The 15,799-nt window shown below is 49.5% G+C and overlaps 1 protein-coding gene across 2 annotated transcripts; it reads right to left on the bottom strand.

Annotated features, from left to right (window-relative positions):
• Nucleotides 1-29: 29 nt before the first annotated feature.
• LOC136399472 (zinc finger protein 548-like) lies at nt 30-14,925 on the bottom strand. Of its 2 annotated transcripts, XM_066374664.1 has the most exons (4): nt 14,702-14,925; nt 9,454-9,495; nt 5,063-5,189; nt 30-4,090 (listed from the first exon to the last, which is right to left on the bottom strand). In XM_066374664.1, the coding sequence occupies exons 1-4, from the start codon at nt 14,714-14,716 to the stop codon at nt 2,706-2,708; spliced, it is 1,569 nt and encodes a 522-aa protein (XP_066230761.1). In that variant the 5' UTR covers nt 14,717-14,925; the 3' UTR covers nt 30-2,705. The 2 variants fall into 2 exon arrangements, with proteins under 2 accessions (XP_066230761.1, XP_066230762.1); XM_066374665.1 differs by lacking the exon at nt 9,454-9,495.
• Nucleotides 14,926-15,799: the final 874 nt, after the last annotated feature.

The raw sequence follows: 15,799 nt of genomic DNA, 5'->3' as shown, positions 1-15,799 counted from the left end.
AAAATTGACTATATATATATAAATTTATTTTCAATAATATTTCCAAGGTATTTCAAGACTCAAGTAGTGTTTTCAGAAAACTGATGTAAAATTATTACATAAGAAAAAATACCCAAACCTCAAATACCTTGTCATTTATTAATTAACATAGTAATTACTTGAATTACTCTAATTAATTTGAAATGAATCATAAACATGAATGTCTGAAATTTTTAAAAAATACATGTCATAGGAGATAATGTACGAGGAGCAGTATTTGACCTGGGTTAGATAATAAAATCTTTTAAAAAGCACATAAAAATCAAAACCCAAAGAATCAATTGGAGCTTTACCAAAATTAAAAACGTTTGTTATTAATTTTGTATATATAAGGATATATATACAGAAGACTAAGGTAACGAACCCAGAACAAATCCCCACGTACATGCTCAGATTTTTAACAATCGTGCAAAGTCCATTTAATAGGAAAATGAATCTTTTCAGCAGGTGGTGTTGAGAAAACTGGACCTTCATATGAAAAAGAATGAAGGTGCAACCTTACCATCCGCAACATAAAAACATGAATTTAAAATGGAATAAAGGCCTAAATGTTAAATATGCAGATTATAATACTCCTTTTTTTTAAATATTTACTGATTTTAGAGAGTGCAGAGAGAGGAAGGCAGTGAGGGAGGAACAGGAAGCATCAACTCGGTTGTTTTTTCTTCTTTTTTTCTTCTTTTGAAGTGAGAAGTGGGGGGAGGCAGAGAGACAGACTCCCACATGTGCCTGACCGGGATCCACCCGGAATACCCACCAGGGGGCGATGCTCTGCCCATCTGGAGCGTTGCCATTGCAATTAAAGCCATTCTAGTGGCTGAGGTGGAGGCCATGCAGTGGTCCTCAGCGCCTGGGCTAACTTTGCTTCAATAGAGCCCTGGCTGCAGGAAGGGATGAGAGAGATAAGAGAGAAAGGAGAGGGGGAAGGATGGAGAAGCAGATGGGTGCTTCTCCTGTGTACCCTGGCCGGGAACCGAACCCGGGACTTCCACACGCCAGGCAGACGTTCTACCACTGAAGCAACCGAACAGAGCCTAGTTGCTGCTTCTTGTAATTGCCTTAACCAGGCAAACCCGGGGTTTCGAACTGGAAACCTCAGTGCTCCAGGTCACCACTTTATCCACTGTGCAACCAGTATGATATTCTTAAAAAACAAAAAACAAAGGAAAAAAACTTCATGACACTGGATTTAGTCTTGTATTACAATAAAGGCACAGGCAATAAAAATAAATTGGACTAACCTAAGATTTAAAACTTCTGTGTGAAAGACTAAGAGAATATAGTGAAAAGGCAACCCTCAGAAAGAGAAACTGTATTTGCAAATCATATATCCAATAAGGAATTAACACCCAGAATAAATAAAAAAAAAACAGGCCCTGGCCGGTTGGCTCAGTGGTAGAGCGTCGGCCTGGCGTGCGGAAGTCCTGGGTTCGATTCCCGGCCAGGGCACACAGGAGAAGCACCCATCTGCTTCTCCACCCCTCCCCCTCTCCTTCCTGTCTCTCTCTTCCCCTCCCGCAGCCGAGGCTCCATTGGAGTAAAGTTGGCCCGGGCGCTGGGGATGGCTCTGTGGCCTCTGCCTCAGGTGCTAGAGTGGCTCTGGTCGCAACAGAGCATTGCCCCCTGGTGGGCGTGCCAAGTGGATCCCGGTCAGGCGCATGCGGGAATCTGTCTGACTGCCTCCCTGTTTCAAGCTTCAGAAAAATACAAAAAAAAACAACACAAAAAAACCCCCTACACAATAATGAGGCAATAACTGGGTATTGGGGTCAAGTAGGTACTTGGGGCGGTAGTTGGACCACTCAGTCAAGTGCATGGTTTTATGGCCACTTTACTGTACATCTGAAACTGGTACAGAATGGTACTGAATATAAATGATTAAAAAAAAAAAAAAAAAGAATGTTGCCTGACTGATGGTGGTTCAGTGGATAGAGCATTGACCTGGGATGCTAAGATCCCAGGTTCAAAGCCCTGAGGTTGCAGGCTTAAGTATTGCCTCGTTCAGCTTGAGCACAGGCTCACCAGCTTGAGTGTGGGACCAACATGATCCCATGGTCACTGGCTTGAGTCCAAAGGTTACTGGCTTAAAGACCAAGGTCGCTGGCTTGAGAAAGGGGTCATTGGCTCAGCTGGAGCCCCAGAGTCAAGCCATGTAAGAAAACAATCATCCCTGGCTGGTTGGCTCCGTGGTAGATCAGCCTGGTATGTAAAAGTCCTGGATTCTATTCCCGGACAGGGCATACAGAAGAAGCACCCATCTGTTTCTCCACCCTTCCTCTACTCCTTTCTCTCTGTCTCTCTCTTCTCCTCCCGCAGTCAAGGCTTCATTGGACAAAGTTGGCCTGGCGCTGAGATGGCTCCATGGCCTCCGCCTCAGGCGCTAGAACAGGTCCGGTTGCAACGGAGCAACGGCTCAGATGGGCAGAGCATCGCCCCCTGGTGGGCATCCCAGGTGGATCTTGGTTGGGTACGTGTGGGAGTCTGTCTCTCTGCCTCCCTGCTTCTTACTTCAGAAAAATACAAAAAGGAAAAAAAAAAGTGAATATATTATCACTACTTAATGTTACATTTAAATATGGTTAAAATTGACAATTTTATCTTACAGGTATTGAAGACACAATTTTAAAAAAACACACAACTGCACAGCAGTACTTCTCAGGGCTAAATCAGAGAGCAGAATTTTCTTTGAAGTCTTTTCTGGTTTCCGATACTCTGCTGTGAACTTCTCGATGCCGAACAAGGTGGGAGTTCTGCCTGAAGCCTTTCCCACAGTCGCTGCACTCATAGGGCTTTTCCCCCGTGTGAATTCTCCGATGTTTAATGAGGCTGGAGTTGTACCTGAAGACTTTCCCACATTCGCCACAATCATAAGGCTTCTCTCCAGTGTGAACTCTCTGATGAATAATGAGCGTGGAGCCATCCATAAAGAATTTCCCACACTGAGTGCATTCATAATTTTTTTCTCTGGTGTGAACACTTTGGTGCCGATTGAGATGGTAGTTTTGGCTGAAGAGTTTACCACATACGCTGCACTCATACGGCCTCTCTCCAGTGTGATTTCTCTGATGTCTGATGTGATTTGAGTTGTGCTTAAACAGTTTCCCACATTCATTGCACTCGTAAGGCCTTTCCCCACTGTGAGCTTTCTGATGTCTCTCCAGTGTAAAATGGAACCTAAAGAACTTTCCACAGTGGTCGCATTCAAAACGCTTTCCCCGCGTGTGGACTCTCTGATGAATAGTAAGTGTGGGGAAGTCTAGGAAACACTTCCCACATGTGCTGCACTCGTACGGCCTGGGTCCGGTGTGAACTCTTTGATGTCTTTCTAGTGTAAAGGTGTACCTGAAGAATTTCCCACATTTGCCGCATTTATATGGCTTTTCTCCAGTGTGAACTCTCTGATGAGTGATGAGCGTGGAGCTGTCTTTAACACTTTTCCCACACTGGCGACACTCATAGTTCACCGGCCTGCTGTGAACTCTTTGGTGTTCAGTGAGGCCAGACCTTTGACTCAAGAATCCCCCACCTTCAAGGTGCTCAGAGGGCTTTATTTCAGTGTGCATGTTTTGGTTTTCAACAAATATCTCTTTGTGGCTAAGGGATTTTCCACATTCATCACACTTATAACTGCTCTGTGCCCTTTCCAGGGTCTCCCTGCCCTCAGTGCTTTGAGGGGCCTGGTGCTGGGGAAGGCCTGTGCTCGTTGTGAAGTCCTTTCCAAGCTCCCTGCATGTCAATGAACTCTTGGCTGTGTGAACACTGCAGTTCTTCATGGATAAAGCCCTCTCCTCCTCCCAACCAGACAGCTTCCTTCTACCCTGCTCCTCATGGCACAGGGGGAGACCGGCCACACATGTGTACACCCCCTGCTGAGTATGGGTGCCAGCTTGCTCAGCTAGACACAAGATGTCTTTCAAAAGCGGGCCACATGTCTCACAAGAATGAGCCTTCTGGAAGCACACATCTGGCTTTGGAGTCCTGACCTGGGACACCCCTGCAGAACCGCCTTGCTGTGAAGGTGTCTCCTCACCCTGGGCTCCGTGACAGCCACCTGTAAGCAAAGATATGCTGAAGTGCATGCTGACTTTGGTGGCAGGGGCAGCCCCATTAGAAATGTTGCCCTGGCCGGATACTTCGGCTGGTTAGAGCACTGTTCCTGACACGCAAGGGTTGCTGGTTAGATACCTAGTCAGGGCACTTACAGAAACAGACTCTCTTTCTCCCTTCCTCTCTCTCTAAAAATCAATAAATAAATGTTTAAAATATTAAAGAAATGTGCATCAGGCACACCCATGAACAAGGGACTACTGACAGGCAAGGGAGCACAGAGACGGTGACAGGAAGCCTGCCGGGCAAAGCAAGGCCTGGGAAGCTAACGACGGTAGAGCCCGGCGATGGGTAAAGCCAACACAAAAGGGGAAAGGGCAGGGAGGAGAGGCAGGCTCTCAAGGCCACTCCTCTATGAATGGTGTTCACCAAGGGCATGGCTGCCGGTGACTGGTCAGCACCGTGTGCCCAGGAAGAGGCCAGTCCAAGGGGAGAGACAGGAAAAGGCAGTGAGCAATACATGCCCAGAATGACCCGACCTGTGACATCCACACATTCTAAAATGACAACTTCAGAGGAAGGCCTCTGAAAAAAAAACAACCCGGTGATCCCCACTAGTGACCATTTGGGGGGTAAAATTCCTGGTACAGCAGACCCATAAATATGTCATTAAAAAGCAGGGGAAAGCGGGGGCACCCAACCAGGGTAAGGTCAGGTCTAAGGGATCTCTCACACAAACAGCAAGATTTCTGACTTCTGCACCCTGTCTTTTGAATACTCAGAGCAGCACGGAAGCAGTGTCTTGGGGACAGCAGGGACAGTGCACACAGGCCGGCCCTGGCACCAACCATACATATGCCAGGAAATCAGGAGAGGAAGTCATACCTATGGTCTTGCGTGAGAAGGACAGAGTGGCCCTGGAAAGGAACAGAACAGCACCCAGCCCAGGACCCGGGGTGGCCATTGAGGGCCTTACCAATAGAACACAGAAGTGCCAAGTTCTCCAGCATCACACGGCAGTACAGGTGCCTCTGAGCCTCATCCAGGAGGCCCCACTCCTCCTGGGAGAAATGTATGGCCACGTCCTCAAAGACCACACGGCCCTGTAAAAATGGGGGCAGTTAGATCCATGAGCAGTTTCTCATTATGTGCTTTCTTTGATTCTGTGTCTATTTGCCATCCTTTCATGATAGAGCCATACTAACGGCCACACTTGTTTGCATTGTCCCTGTAATCCAAAGCCAATGTCTGACCCAATACCTTAACTCTCACATACCAAGTGAGTATTTCCTCTGCCTGAAATCAGCCCAGGGTGAGGGCTGACAGCAAGGACAGCCCCTAAGCCAGGAGATCCACAAGAATTGTCCAGACTAGTCAATCTTTTTTTTTTTAATTATTATTTTATTTTGCATTTTTCTGAAGTGAGAAGCAGGGAGGCAGAGAGACCAGACTCCCACATGTGCCCAACCAGGATCCACCTAGCATGCCCACCAGGGGGCGATGCTACGCCCATCTGGGGCATTGCTCCGTTACAACCAGAACCATTCTAGCGCCTGAGGTGGAGGCCATGGAGCCATTCTTAGCGCCCAGGCCAACTTTGCTCCAATGGAGCCTTGGCTGAGGGAGGGGAAGAGAGAGCCAGAGAGAAAGGAGGAGAGGGGTGGAGAAGCAGATGGGCCCTTCTCCTGTGTGCCCTTGCCGGGAATCGAACCTGGGACTTCCACATGCCGGGCCAACGCTCTACTGCTAAGCCAACCACCCAGGCCTCACCTCCTTAAATTAAAACCCCATGGGTACAATCACTCATCTACTTCTCTCTCCATGGTCTTCAGTCCTTCCCTGCACATTCATCTCCTCCCCGACTTCACAGCGAGTTACCCAAAGTGGTGGCACCGCTGGCTCTATTCTCATCCTTCTCATCGATCACATCACACAGCATCAAACATGTAGGGAATGTGGCAGAAAAGCACCATCTTGGCTGTGAACCCCACCCCTCTCCTGCCATCCAATGTCCCTGGGGCCCCCCAGATATTGCCTCACAGGCTACCAAACCCAGTCTCATCCTTCACCCCTAAGTTCCCTGTGCCAAAGCTGGGGGACCAAGCTTTCACGCCTCCCCTCACCTGCACATTCGTGTTGGGACTCACCTCCCACAGACTGCCCCGGCCAACACCATAGGCACTTCTCTGGCCTTCCCACACGCCCACTGGCATGTGGAATCCACCCCGACAGTGCACGGTAAATGCACCCAGCATCCCAATCCGGCCCAGTTTTGCCCCAGAACGGCCAAGTTCCCCAGCACCAGGGTCACCTCAGTGAAGGTCTCTCAGTTTTACTTAGCTGCAGAAACCTATGTGAGCACCTTAAGGGGCCGGGAGCTCTCCTACTTCTGCCCGGCACAAACTCTCTCATGACAGATGGGCAGTCTCTCCACCCAACCCTCCGTCAGGGCCCCAGACAAGCAAAGACTTGAGCTGATCTCATGTTCCCCTTGACCACCATCCCATGTGAAGACAGTCCAGGCGAGGGTCACCACATAACCTGGCTGAGGGCACAGAGAGGTAACAAGACCTACCCCAACCTCGCTGATCACTGACCTTCTTCATGGAGCTACCTTAGCAACCACTTCAGGTCCACTGTCCCCTCAGAAGGATTTCTGACCCCGGCCGCCCTCCACTGCACAGGCACATGTGCCCACAGCCACTCCGGTTCCTGTCTACATTTGTGGTGCCCATCACAACGTCCAGGTACCCAGTGGAGACAGGAATCTGGCCCCTCTTTTGCCTGCCTTGTCCCTCGTGGCACTACCACCACAACATAAGGATGCCCCTCTGAAATCTGACCTGCAGCTTCACCAGGGTCCACAAGTGGACCATTATGCTGCGAATGTCTCTAACCTGGGCCCCTCCATGAACTCCAGACCTGTGCGTCCATTTGCCACCCGGATGTGTCCACTCCGAGTCTTTGGAACATGAGACGTGCTCAAAACCTGATTGCTTGCATTCCCTCTGAAAATCTCTTTTACTTCACCCTTTCCATATCCTAACTGATGGAACATCCATTCTTCCAAGCAAGACCAAAAGCCCTAGGGTTGGCCCTGACTCCCCATTTCTTTCTTTCTTTCTTTCTTTTCTTTTTTCTCTTCTTCAATGAGAGGAGGGGAGGCAAAGAGACAGACTCCCATGTGTGCCTAACCAGGATCCACCTGGCAAGTCCACTAGGGGGCGATGCTCAGCCCATCTGGTGGCTTTGCACTGTTGCTCAGCAACCGAGCTCTTCTTAGCACCTCAGATGGAGGCCATGGAGCCATCCTCGGAGCCCAGGGCCAATTCACTCCAATAGAGCCATGGCTGCTGGAGAGGGAGGAAAGAGGGGGGGGAGGGGCGAGAGAGAGAAGAAAACAAGAGGGGGAGGGGTGGAGAAGCAAATGGACGCTTCTCCTGTGTGCCCTGACCAGGAATCGAACCGGGGACTTTCACACGTCAGGCAAATGCTCTACCACTGCCCCTGACTCCCCATTTCTATCTCACTCCCCATAACAGGAAATGTCGGCAGCTCTTTGCAACGCATTCAAAAGCCAACCATTCTTGTCGAGCCAACACCAGTACTCATCTGTACTGGGCAATCATCTTAATTCTATCTCCCCTCTATATCTATCCTCCAACTCTGCAGCCACACAGAGTGTGTAAAACCTGGATCTGGATCTGATCACCTCCCTCCTCTGCTCCAAACCGGCCCCAGCTCCCACTGTCCTCACACTGGAAGCTGGGAATGTAAGACTGTCATTCTAGGCCCAGTCCCGGCATGCCCCAACCTCCTGCCACCCCACTCACGATCCCATCAGATGGAACAGGAACTTGCAGTTTCCTAAACATCCAAGCTAAGTCCCACCTGCTACCATTTGAACACTGTGAACCCTGTGACCCAGGATGCCTGTCCCATCTTATACCATTGGTGTCTGAAGCGGAACTGATCCACATAACCCTGGACTGAGTTCAAGACCTTAAGTTGTATGAAACCACAGGGTTTTCAGTCCCCAGACAGGGAGAAGGATGGGTGGAGAGTCTCAGAGTATCACCACTGCTTATGTTAGGTACCTAAACCATCAGGGTGATTATTAGGTGTAGTACCCAGCCCGCTGGGAACAACTACCAGCGTCCATGGAAAAAACCTACTCAAGACACAAACTTATGTCAAGAGGAAGAGAGAGGGAGACCTGCCAAGGGAGGCAGAGACCTCCTCAATCTCCTTCTCCCTTAGCTTTTATTATCAGAAGCAGAACAGAGGTAACAGGATTACAAGGGAGGGAGATCAGGTGACAAGGGGAAGAATGATTTATGGCCATTTTGCAGATATGCAGAAAAGGCTATATTGATCAGAACATTCTTTTCTTTTTTCTTTTTTTTTGTGACAGAGACAGAGAAAGACAGAGAGAGGAACAGATAGAGACAAACAGGAAGGGAGAGAGATGAGAAGCATCAGTTCTTCGTTGCGTCACCTTAGTTGTTCATTGATTGCTTTCTCATATATGCCTTGACCGGGGGTTGCAGCAGAGCAAGTGACCCCTTGCTCAAGCCAGCGACCTTGGGCTCAAGCTGGTAAGCCCTGCTCAAACCAGTTGAGCATGCACTCACGCTGGCGACTTCGGGGTTTAGAACCTGGATCCTCTGAGTCCCAGTCCCATGCTCTATCCATTGCACCACCAACTGGTCAGGCAGAACATTCTTTTCTTTTGCTAATTAACAAGCACAAAGAAAGGAGCAATCCTGCCCTGGCCGGTTGGCTCAGTGGTAGAGCACCGGCCTGGTGTGCAGGAGTCCTGGGTTCGATTCCCGGCCAGGGCACACAGGAGAGCTGCCCATCTGCTTCTCCACCCCTCTCCCTCTCCTTCCTCTCTGTCTCTCTCTTCCCCTCCTGCAGCCAAGGCTTCATTGGAGCAAAGTTGGCCCGGGCGCTGAGGATGGTTCTGTGGCCTCTGCCTCAGGCGCTAGAATGGCTCTGGTTGCAACAGAACAACGCTCCAGATGGGCAGAGCATCGCCCCCTGGTGGGCGTGCCGGGTGGATCCCGGTCGGGCGCATGCAGGAGTCTGTCTGACTGCCTTCCCGTTTCCAACTTCAGAAAAAGAAAAAAAAAAAGAAAGGGGCAATCCAGAACCTCTAGGCTAATTTCTAAAGCCGGTTCACATGCATTCCTTTCTGTCTGCACAAGGGTCACCCACTCACACTTTCTTGGTGTTTGCATCCAAAAGACACTCACTTAGTGATCTGAACTAAATTTCACTAGTCCAAGGCCTAGATGATTCAAGGTTAAATGGGTGACTCCCTACAATTAGGGTGGCTAGGAACCTGAGACACCTTCTACTCACTTGTGCAGGGTCCATGATCATTTCTGCTGCCACCATGGGACCCTGTGAGAAGAAAGAGGTCATGAGAAATGTGTAGCCCAAGACCCTACAAGCTGTGTGGACCAGCACCATTGCCCTGCCCTGGAGCAAAATGATCTCAGACTGACAGTCTAAGTCAGCGCTGACTCTTACCAGCTGGTGACCCTGGAAGACTGGCATCCCTAGGCCTCAGTACCCTCATTTATAAAATGAACATCAGAATGATTTCAGGCCCTGGACAGGAGCTCAGTGGATAGATGGCATATAGATGTCCCAGGTTCAAATACCAGTCAGGGCACACAGGAGAAGCAACCATCTTCTCCCCTTCTCTCCCTCTTCCCTTCCCACAGCCATGGCTCTATTGGAATGATTTGGCCTAGGGCGCTGAGGACAGTTCTGTTGGAGCACATCAACCTCAGGCATTAAAAACAGATCAGAATTCAAGCATCAGCCCCAGACAGGTTGCCAAGGGGCAGGGGAAACCCGGTAAGGGCACATGCGTGAGTCCACCTCACTATTTCCTCTCCATCTACCTATTAAAAAAAATAAAATAGGCCCTGGCCGGTTGGCTCAGTGGTGGAGCATCGGCATGGCGTGCAGAAGTCCCGGGTTCGATTCCTGGCCAGGGCACACAGGAGAAGCGCCCATCTGCTTCTCCACCCCTTCCCCTCTCCTTCCTCTCTGTCTCTCTCTTCCCCTCCCGCAGCCGAGGCTCCATTGGAGCAAGGATGGCCCGGGTGCTGGGGATGGCTCCTTGGCCTCTGCCCCAGGCGCTGGAGTGGCTCTGGTCTCAACAGAGAGACGCCCCGGAGGGGCAGAGCATCGCCCCCTGGTGGGCAGAGCGTCGCCCCCTGGTGGGCATGCCGAGTGGATCCTGATCGGGCGCATGCGGGAGTCTGACTGTCTCTCCCCGTTTCCAGCTTCAGAAAAAAAAAATACAAAAAAAAAAAAAGAATTTCTTCTTCTTCTTTTTTTTTAGTGGGGTGGGAGGGACAGACAGGGAAAGAAAGACAGGCAGGGAAAGAGATGAGAAGCATCAACTCATTGTTGCAACACCTTAGTTGTTCATTGGTTGTTTTCTCATATGTGCCTTGACCAGGGGCTCTAGCCGAACCAATGACCTCTTGCTCAAGCCAGTGACCTTGGGCTTCAAGCCAGCAACCTTCAGGTTCAAACCAGTGACCTCTGGGCTCAAGCCAGCAACCATGGGGTCATGTATATGGTCCCACGCTCAAGCCAGCGACCCCACACTCAAGCCCAATGAGCTGTGCTCAAGCTGGCCACCTTGGGGTTTCAAACCTAGGTCCTCAGCATCCCAAGCCAATGCTCTATTCACGGTGCCACCGCCTAGTCAGGCGAATAATTTCAACTCACAGTGCAGATAGTGATATCGAGCATAAGGCATACCCCTATGTATCAGCTATACCATCCCATGATCAATGGTATTCTATGTTTTCACTGTAAAGGAAATGGCAGGGATTTGAAACTTGGGCATGTACTTTTCCCACTTTCAAAGGTTTTCAGAGGATGTGATATGTAAAAATTCACATCATAAGCAAATACTTAATAATTAGTTAACATTCAGATCATTTATAAACTATATGGATAAATGTATCTAATTCCCTATAGTAATTTTTAACTGCCTACCTGTACACCATTTCAGAGGAATGTTCGTTCACCAGTGTTTAAATCAGTAACTTGCATATATCTTTCAGTTAATGAGCTGCAGGGGGCACTGAGCAGGCAGGTCAGATACTACTTCCTTCAGGACTCAGGTCTGCCTGCAACATGACCCTCTGAGGAGCCTGTGGGAAGGCCCTGACTGGACAGTGGATCACCCTCTCGCTCTGAAGGCTGGAGAACGTGCCCTGGTCGGGGACTTAGCTGCTCCACTAACCCAGATGACCTTTCTTGGGTTCCACGAGGGCCTGCTCAGCCTACAGTGGGGAAAATCTACACCAGCCCACACCTGAGCCTCCACCCCAGGCCAGCTACTTACCTCCTCTGGACCTCCCTTCCTGCAAACATAGGCCAGAATTCACCCTACACCAGGACTCTCCTCTCTGAAGATGCATCAGGGACGCACACCCACCTGTGCCCTGCCCACTGGTTTCCAGCCTCCCCCCCCCTCACTACAAAGCCAATCTTAAATAACCATAAGTCTCTCTCCTTTTTGTGTGTGTATTTTTCCAAAGTAAGAAGCAGAAAGGCAGGGAGACAGACTTCTGCATGCGCCCAACCGGTATCCACCCGGCATGCCCACTACAGGGCGATGCTTGGCCCATCTGGGGCGTTGCTCTGTTGCAACCGAAGCCATTCTAGCGCCTGAGGCGGAGGCCATAGAGCCATCCTCAGCGCCCAAGCCAACTTTGCTCCAATGGAGCCTTGGCTGCAGGAGGGGAAGAGAGAGATAAGAGAGAAAGGAGAGGAGGAAGCGTGGAGAAACAGATGGGCACTTCTCTTGTGTTCCCTGTCTGGGAATCGAACCCAGGACTTCCAGACGCCAGGCCAACGCTCTACCATTGAGCCAACCAGCCAGGCCTCTCTCCTTCTTTGAGCTGGTTATCCAGTTATGTCCTGGTCAAGTCCACACACTGTAACCTTTCAGAAGCTCCAAACTAAACCAACCACGTTCCTGGGCCTCAAAACCTTTTTTGTCCATCTACCCTGGTGATGGTTCCATCTTCTGACATCTCCATGTTGAGACATCTCAGAATCATACGTCCAAATACAACTCACGCTCTTCTCCCTGACACCTGTTCACTGCACTAACTTCCTCATCTCTGTTCCTTAAATGTTGAGGTTCAAGCCTTGGGATGGTCCTTTGTTCCCTACGTTTGTTCAAAAACCACACGTGGCCTGACCTGTGGTGGCGCAGTGAATAAAGTGTCAACCTGGAATGCTGAGTTCATGGGTTCAAAACCCTGGGCTTGCCTAGTCAAGGCATTTATGGGAGTTGATGCTTCCTGCTCCCCCAACCCCCTCTTTTCTCTCTCTCCTTTTCTCTAAAAGCAATTTTTAAAAATCCACATGTGATATAGCAGGAAATCCTGTTGCTCTGTCTTTATGTCCTATAAAAACTCTGGTCACATCTCTACCCTACTACGACCCCTCTGGTTCAGCCTCTCCCATAATCTTCCTGAAGTCTACTGCTGTGTCCTCCTTCTCAGTCTCCCAGCCTTCATTTCCCATCCACTTTTTAGTTTTCTTTATTTTTATTTTACAGAGACAGTGAGTCAGAGAGAAGGATAAATAGGGACAGGACGGAGAGAGATGAGAAGCATCAATCATTAGTTTTTCGTTGCGTGTTGCAACAACTTAGTTGTTCATTGATTGCTTTCTCATATGTGCCTTGACTGCGGGCCTTCAGCAGACCGAGTAACCCCTTGCTGGAGCCAGCGACCTTGGGTTCAAGCTGGCGATCTCGGGGTCTCGAACCTGGATCCTCGGCATCCCAGTCCGACGCTCTATCCACTGCGCCACCGCCTGGTCAGGCCCATCCACTTTTTAACAACTTTAAACTTCAAATCTGGATATACCCCTAAATTAGATTCCTGGACTCAATTTCAACATGGTGGCTTGCCACACAACACCGAACAATTCTCTGATACAAGCAGGGTGTCCAAATCCACCCCCTCGTCCCTTGAGGTGCAGGTTGAAAGCCCAGGCTGTATCTATGTTTCTGACCAACTTGTTATAGATTGTGACAGGGTTGCAGGTGGGGGGCCATGACCCCCTCCACCCTTAAGTGGATGAAGGGACTTTGACAAACTAGACATTCCAGATCCCCTTCCCCCAGGCATCCGGATTGACTCATCTGGGTGTGGAAGGTCCCCTAAGCTTACTTATGGTTAATCTTACACAAATCGCTGAAAGCTACCTTTTTCCTTAACGACTACCAGCCTCCACCCTTGAATCCCCTATTTCACCCTACCTGTTAGAGAACTGGTTGCTGACCTCCGCCTTTTAGATGTCATCATGGCAGATGACCCCCTAATCAACTTCTCTGGACTGAACTTGGGTGTCCTCCTTCAGCCGACCTTACAGAGTGGAGGTTCCAAGCCCCCACCACCACCACCATTCCTGGGCAACTCGATTTCGATGTCACTTGCAAGCCCAGGTTGTTACCTGTACTTCCAACTCACTAGCTGTAAATGTGAGGTTCCCCAAACCCCCTACTCAGTTCCATTAATTTGTTCGGATGGTTCTCAGGACTCAGAGAACACATGTTACTTATTAAGCTACAAGCTCATTATAAAAGGACATAGATCAGGAACAGTTAGAAGGTGTGGGGAATGAACACGGTACTTCCACGTTCTCTCCAGATATGACTCATCCCAAATCTACAAGTGTTCCCCAACATAGCAGCTCTCTGAACCCAGTCCTTTTACGGTTGCATAAAGGGCCACTGCACAGGCATAATTGATTAAAAACCATTGTCCATGACCACAGATTATCCTCTAGCCTCTCTCCCTGCCTGGAACTCAGGGTCCATAGATGTTTTTCCAAAAGTCACTCGACCACAGAACAAAAGACAAATCGATCCACCTCAACACCTGGGAAATTCCCAGGATCTGAGGAGCAGTGAGTCAGAAATGATGATGAAGACCAAAATACTGACGAGAAATATATTCTGACCACCAGAATGACAAAATATGTACTGTACTTTTCACTCCATAAGATGCATCTTTTCCCCCAAAAGTGGAGAGGAAAATGCCCGTGCGTCTTATGGAGCAAGTGCTCTTTTTTTCTTTTTATTTTAGCTGCTGCGGGTTCCCAGACAACTAGAAGAGTATTTGAACATTCAAATCTCTTCTCATTTCTTAATAATGGTGCTCATGGTTGTTAATACTGTTGTTGAGTTTATATGGTTGACATATTGTGGGATATTTTATTAAATATTTTAACATACCATTTCATTCAGAATATTATTTTTATTTTCCTACATAAAATCCTAGGTGCGTCTTATGGAGCGAAAAATACGGTATTTCTTAGAAATCCCATCGCAACCTTGGAAGAATTCCTACCGCCCAGGTCCTCACTTCATGTGACATTCTCCTCGCCCCTGACACTTTGACACGGAGACCCCGGTTGGCCCAGGGCTCAGGTCGCCCCCAAAGGAACTTTTTATTCCCCCACCTCCCAGGGCTGACACGGACCTCACGGAGACGTCTCCCATTCGTGCCCCTAGCCCCAGCGGTGAGGTGAGGCCGGGGGACGCAGCACCCACCTTAGTCGGGCTCATGGGCGCGGCCCCGCCACCGGCCTTAAGGAAGACGGGGAGGGAACAGGGTACCCTCGGGCCTCCACCGCCGCCTCAGGGCCGCGAGGACGACATCTTCCGCGCGGCGCTTTTGTTCCTCCGTCGTCCGCGTTCAGAAACCTAGAAGAACCCCAAGAACAGCGCGATAGCGAGCACGGAAGACATAGCACCAGAAGTCCTGCCTTCGCTGCGCGTCGGTTCGTAAGCGGCTCCATGCTGGACGCTCACTGGCTTCGCTGGCCGCTTATCGGTTGTCGCAGAACATTCTGGGTAATGTAGTTTGCAACTGGTTCCACTGTGTGGGCCGCTATTCCTTCCGAGTTTGGGAATAAGCGTGAGGGGCGCTGGGAAATGAAGTTCCCCGGGCTCCAAGGACGCTCTGGGGCTTTGTAATTTTTTATTTTTTTTTTTACAGGGACAGAGAGAGTCAGAGAGAGGGATAGATAGGGACAGAGACAGACAGACAGGAACAGAGAGAGATGAGAAGCATCAATCATCAGTTTTTCCTTGCGACACCTTAGTTGTTCATTGATTGCTTTCTCATATGTGCCTTGACCATGGGCTACAGCAGATGGAGTGACCCCTTGCTCCAGCCAGCGACCTTGGGTTCAAGCTGGTGAGCTTTTGCTCAAACCAGATGAGCCCGCGCTCAAGCTGGCGACCTTGGGGTCTTGAACCTGAGTCTTTCCGCATCAGGCGGCTTTGTGATTCTTAAAGGAAACGTATCTAGATTTCACTGGGAGGCAGCAGAAGTCTCATAAATTGACATTTGTTATTACAGACTCTGGAACGCACTGGAAATTGCCAAAGGCTAAACAGCCAGAGTCAGGCGTCAATAATGACACTCTCAGCTGTTGACTCATGTGTTTCTAAATACAGGAAGACTTAAGTTTTGTGGTCTATTTAATGACCTTCAGTACACAGGACGGGACAGAGACAAGAAAGGGGGGGGGGGAGCCGTCCCCCTAAACAGAGCATGATGGGAAGTTGGAGGAGGGGGTAACTTTCCTACTTGGATAATCAGGGATTGTGTCCTACCTAGAGAGGATCACTTAAGAAAATACT

The sequence above is a fragment of the Saccopteryx leptura genome, chromosome 3 (genome assembly GCF_036850995.1).
Source record: "Saccopteryx leptura isolate mSacLep1 chromosome 3, mSacLep1_pri_phased_curated, whole genome shotgun sequence".
Classification (NCBI taxonomy): Eukaryota; Metazoa; Chordata; class Mammalia; order Chiroptera; family Emballonuridae; genus Saccopteryx; species Saccopteryx leptura.
Note: the sequence above shows the minus strand (reverse complement) of the source record. Positions and strands in the feature narration are given on the sequence as shown.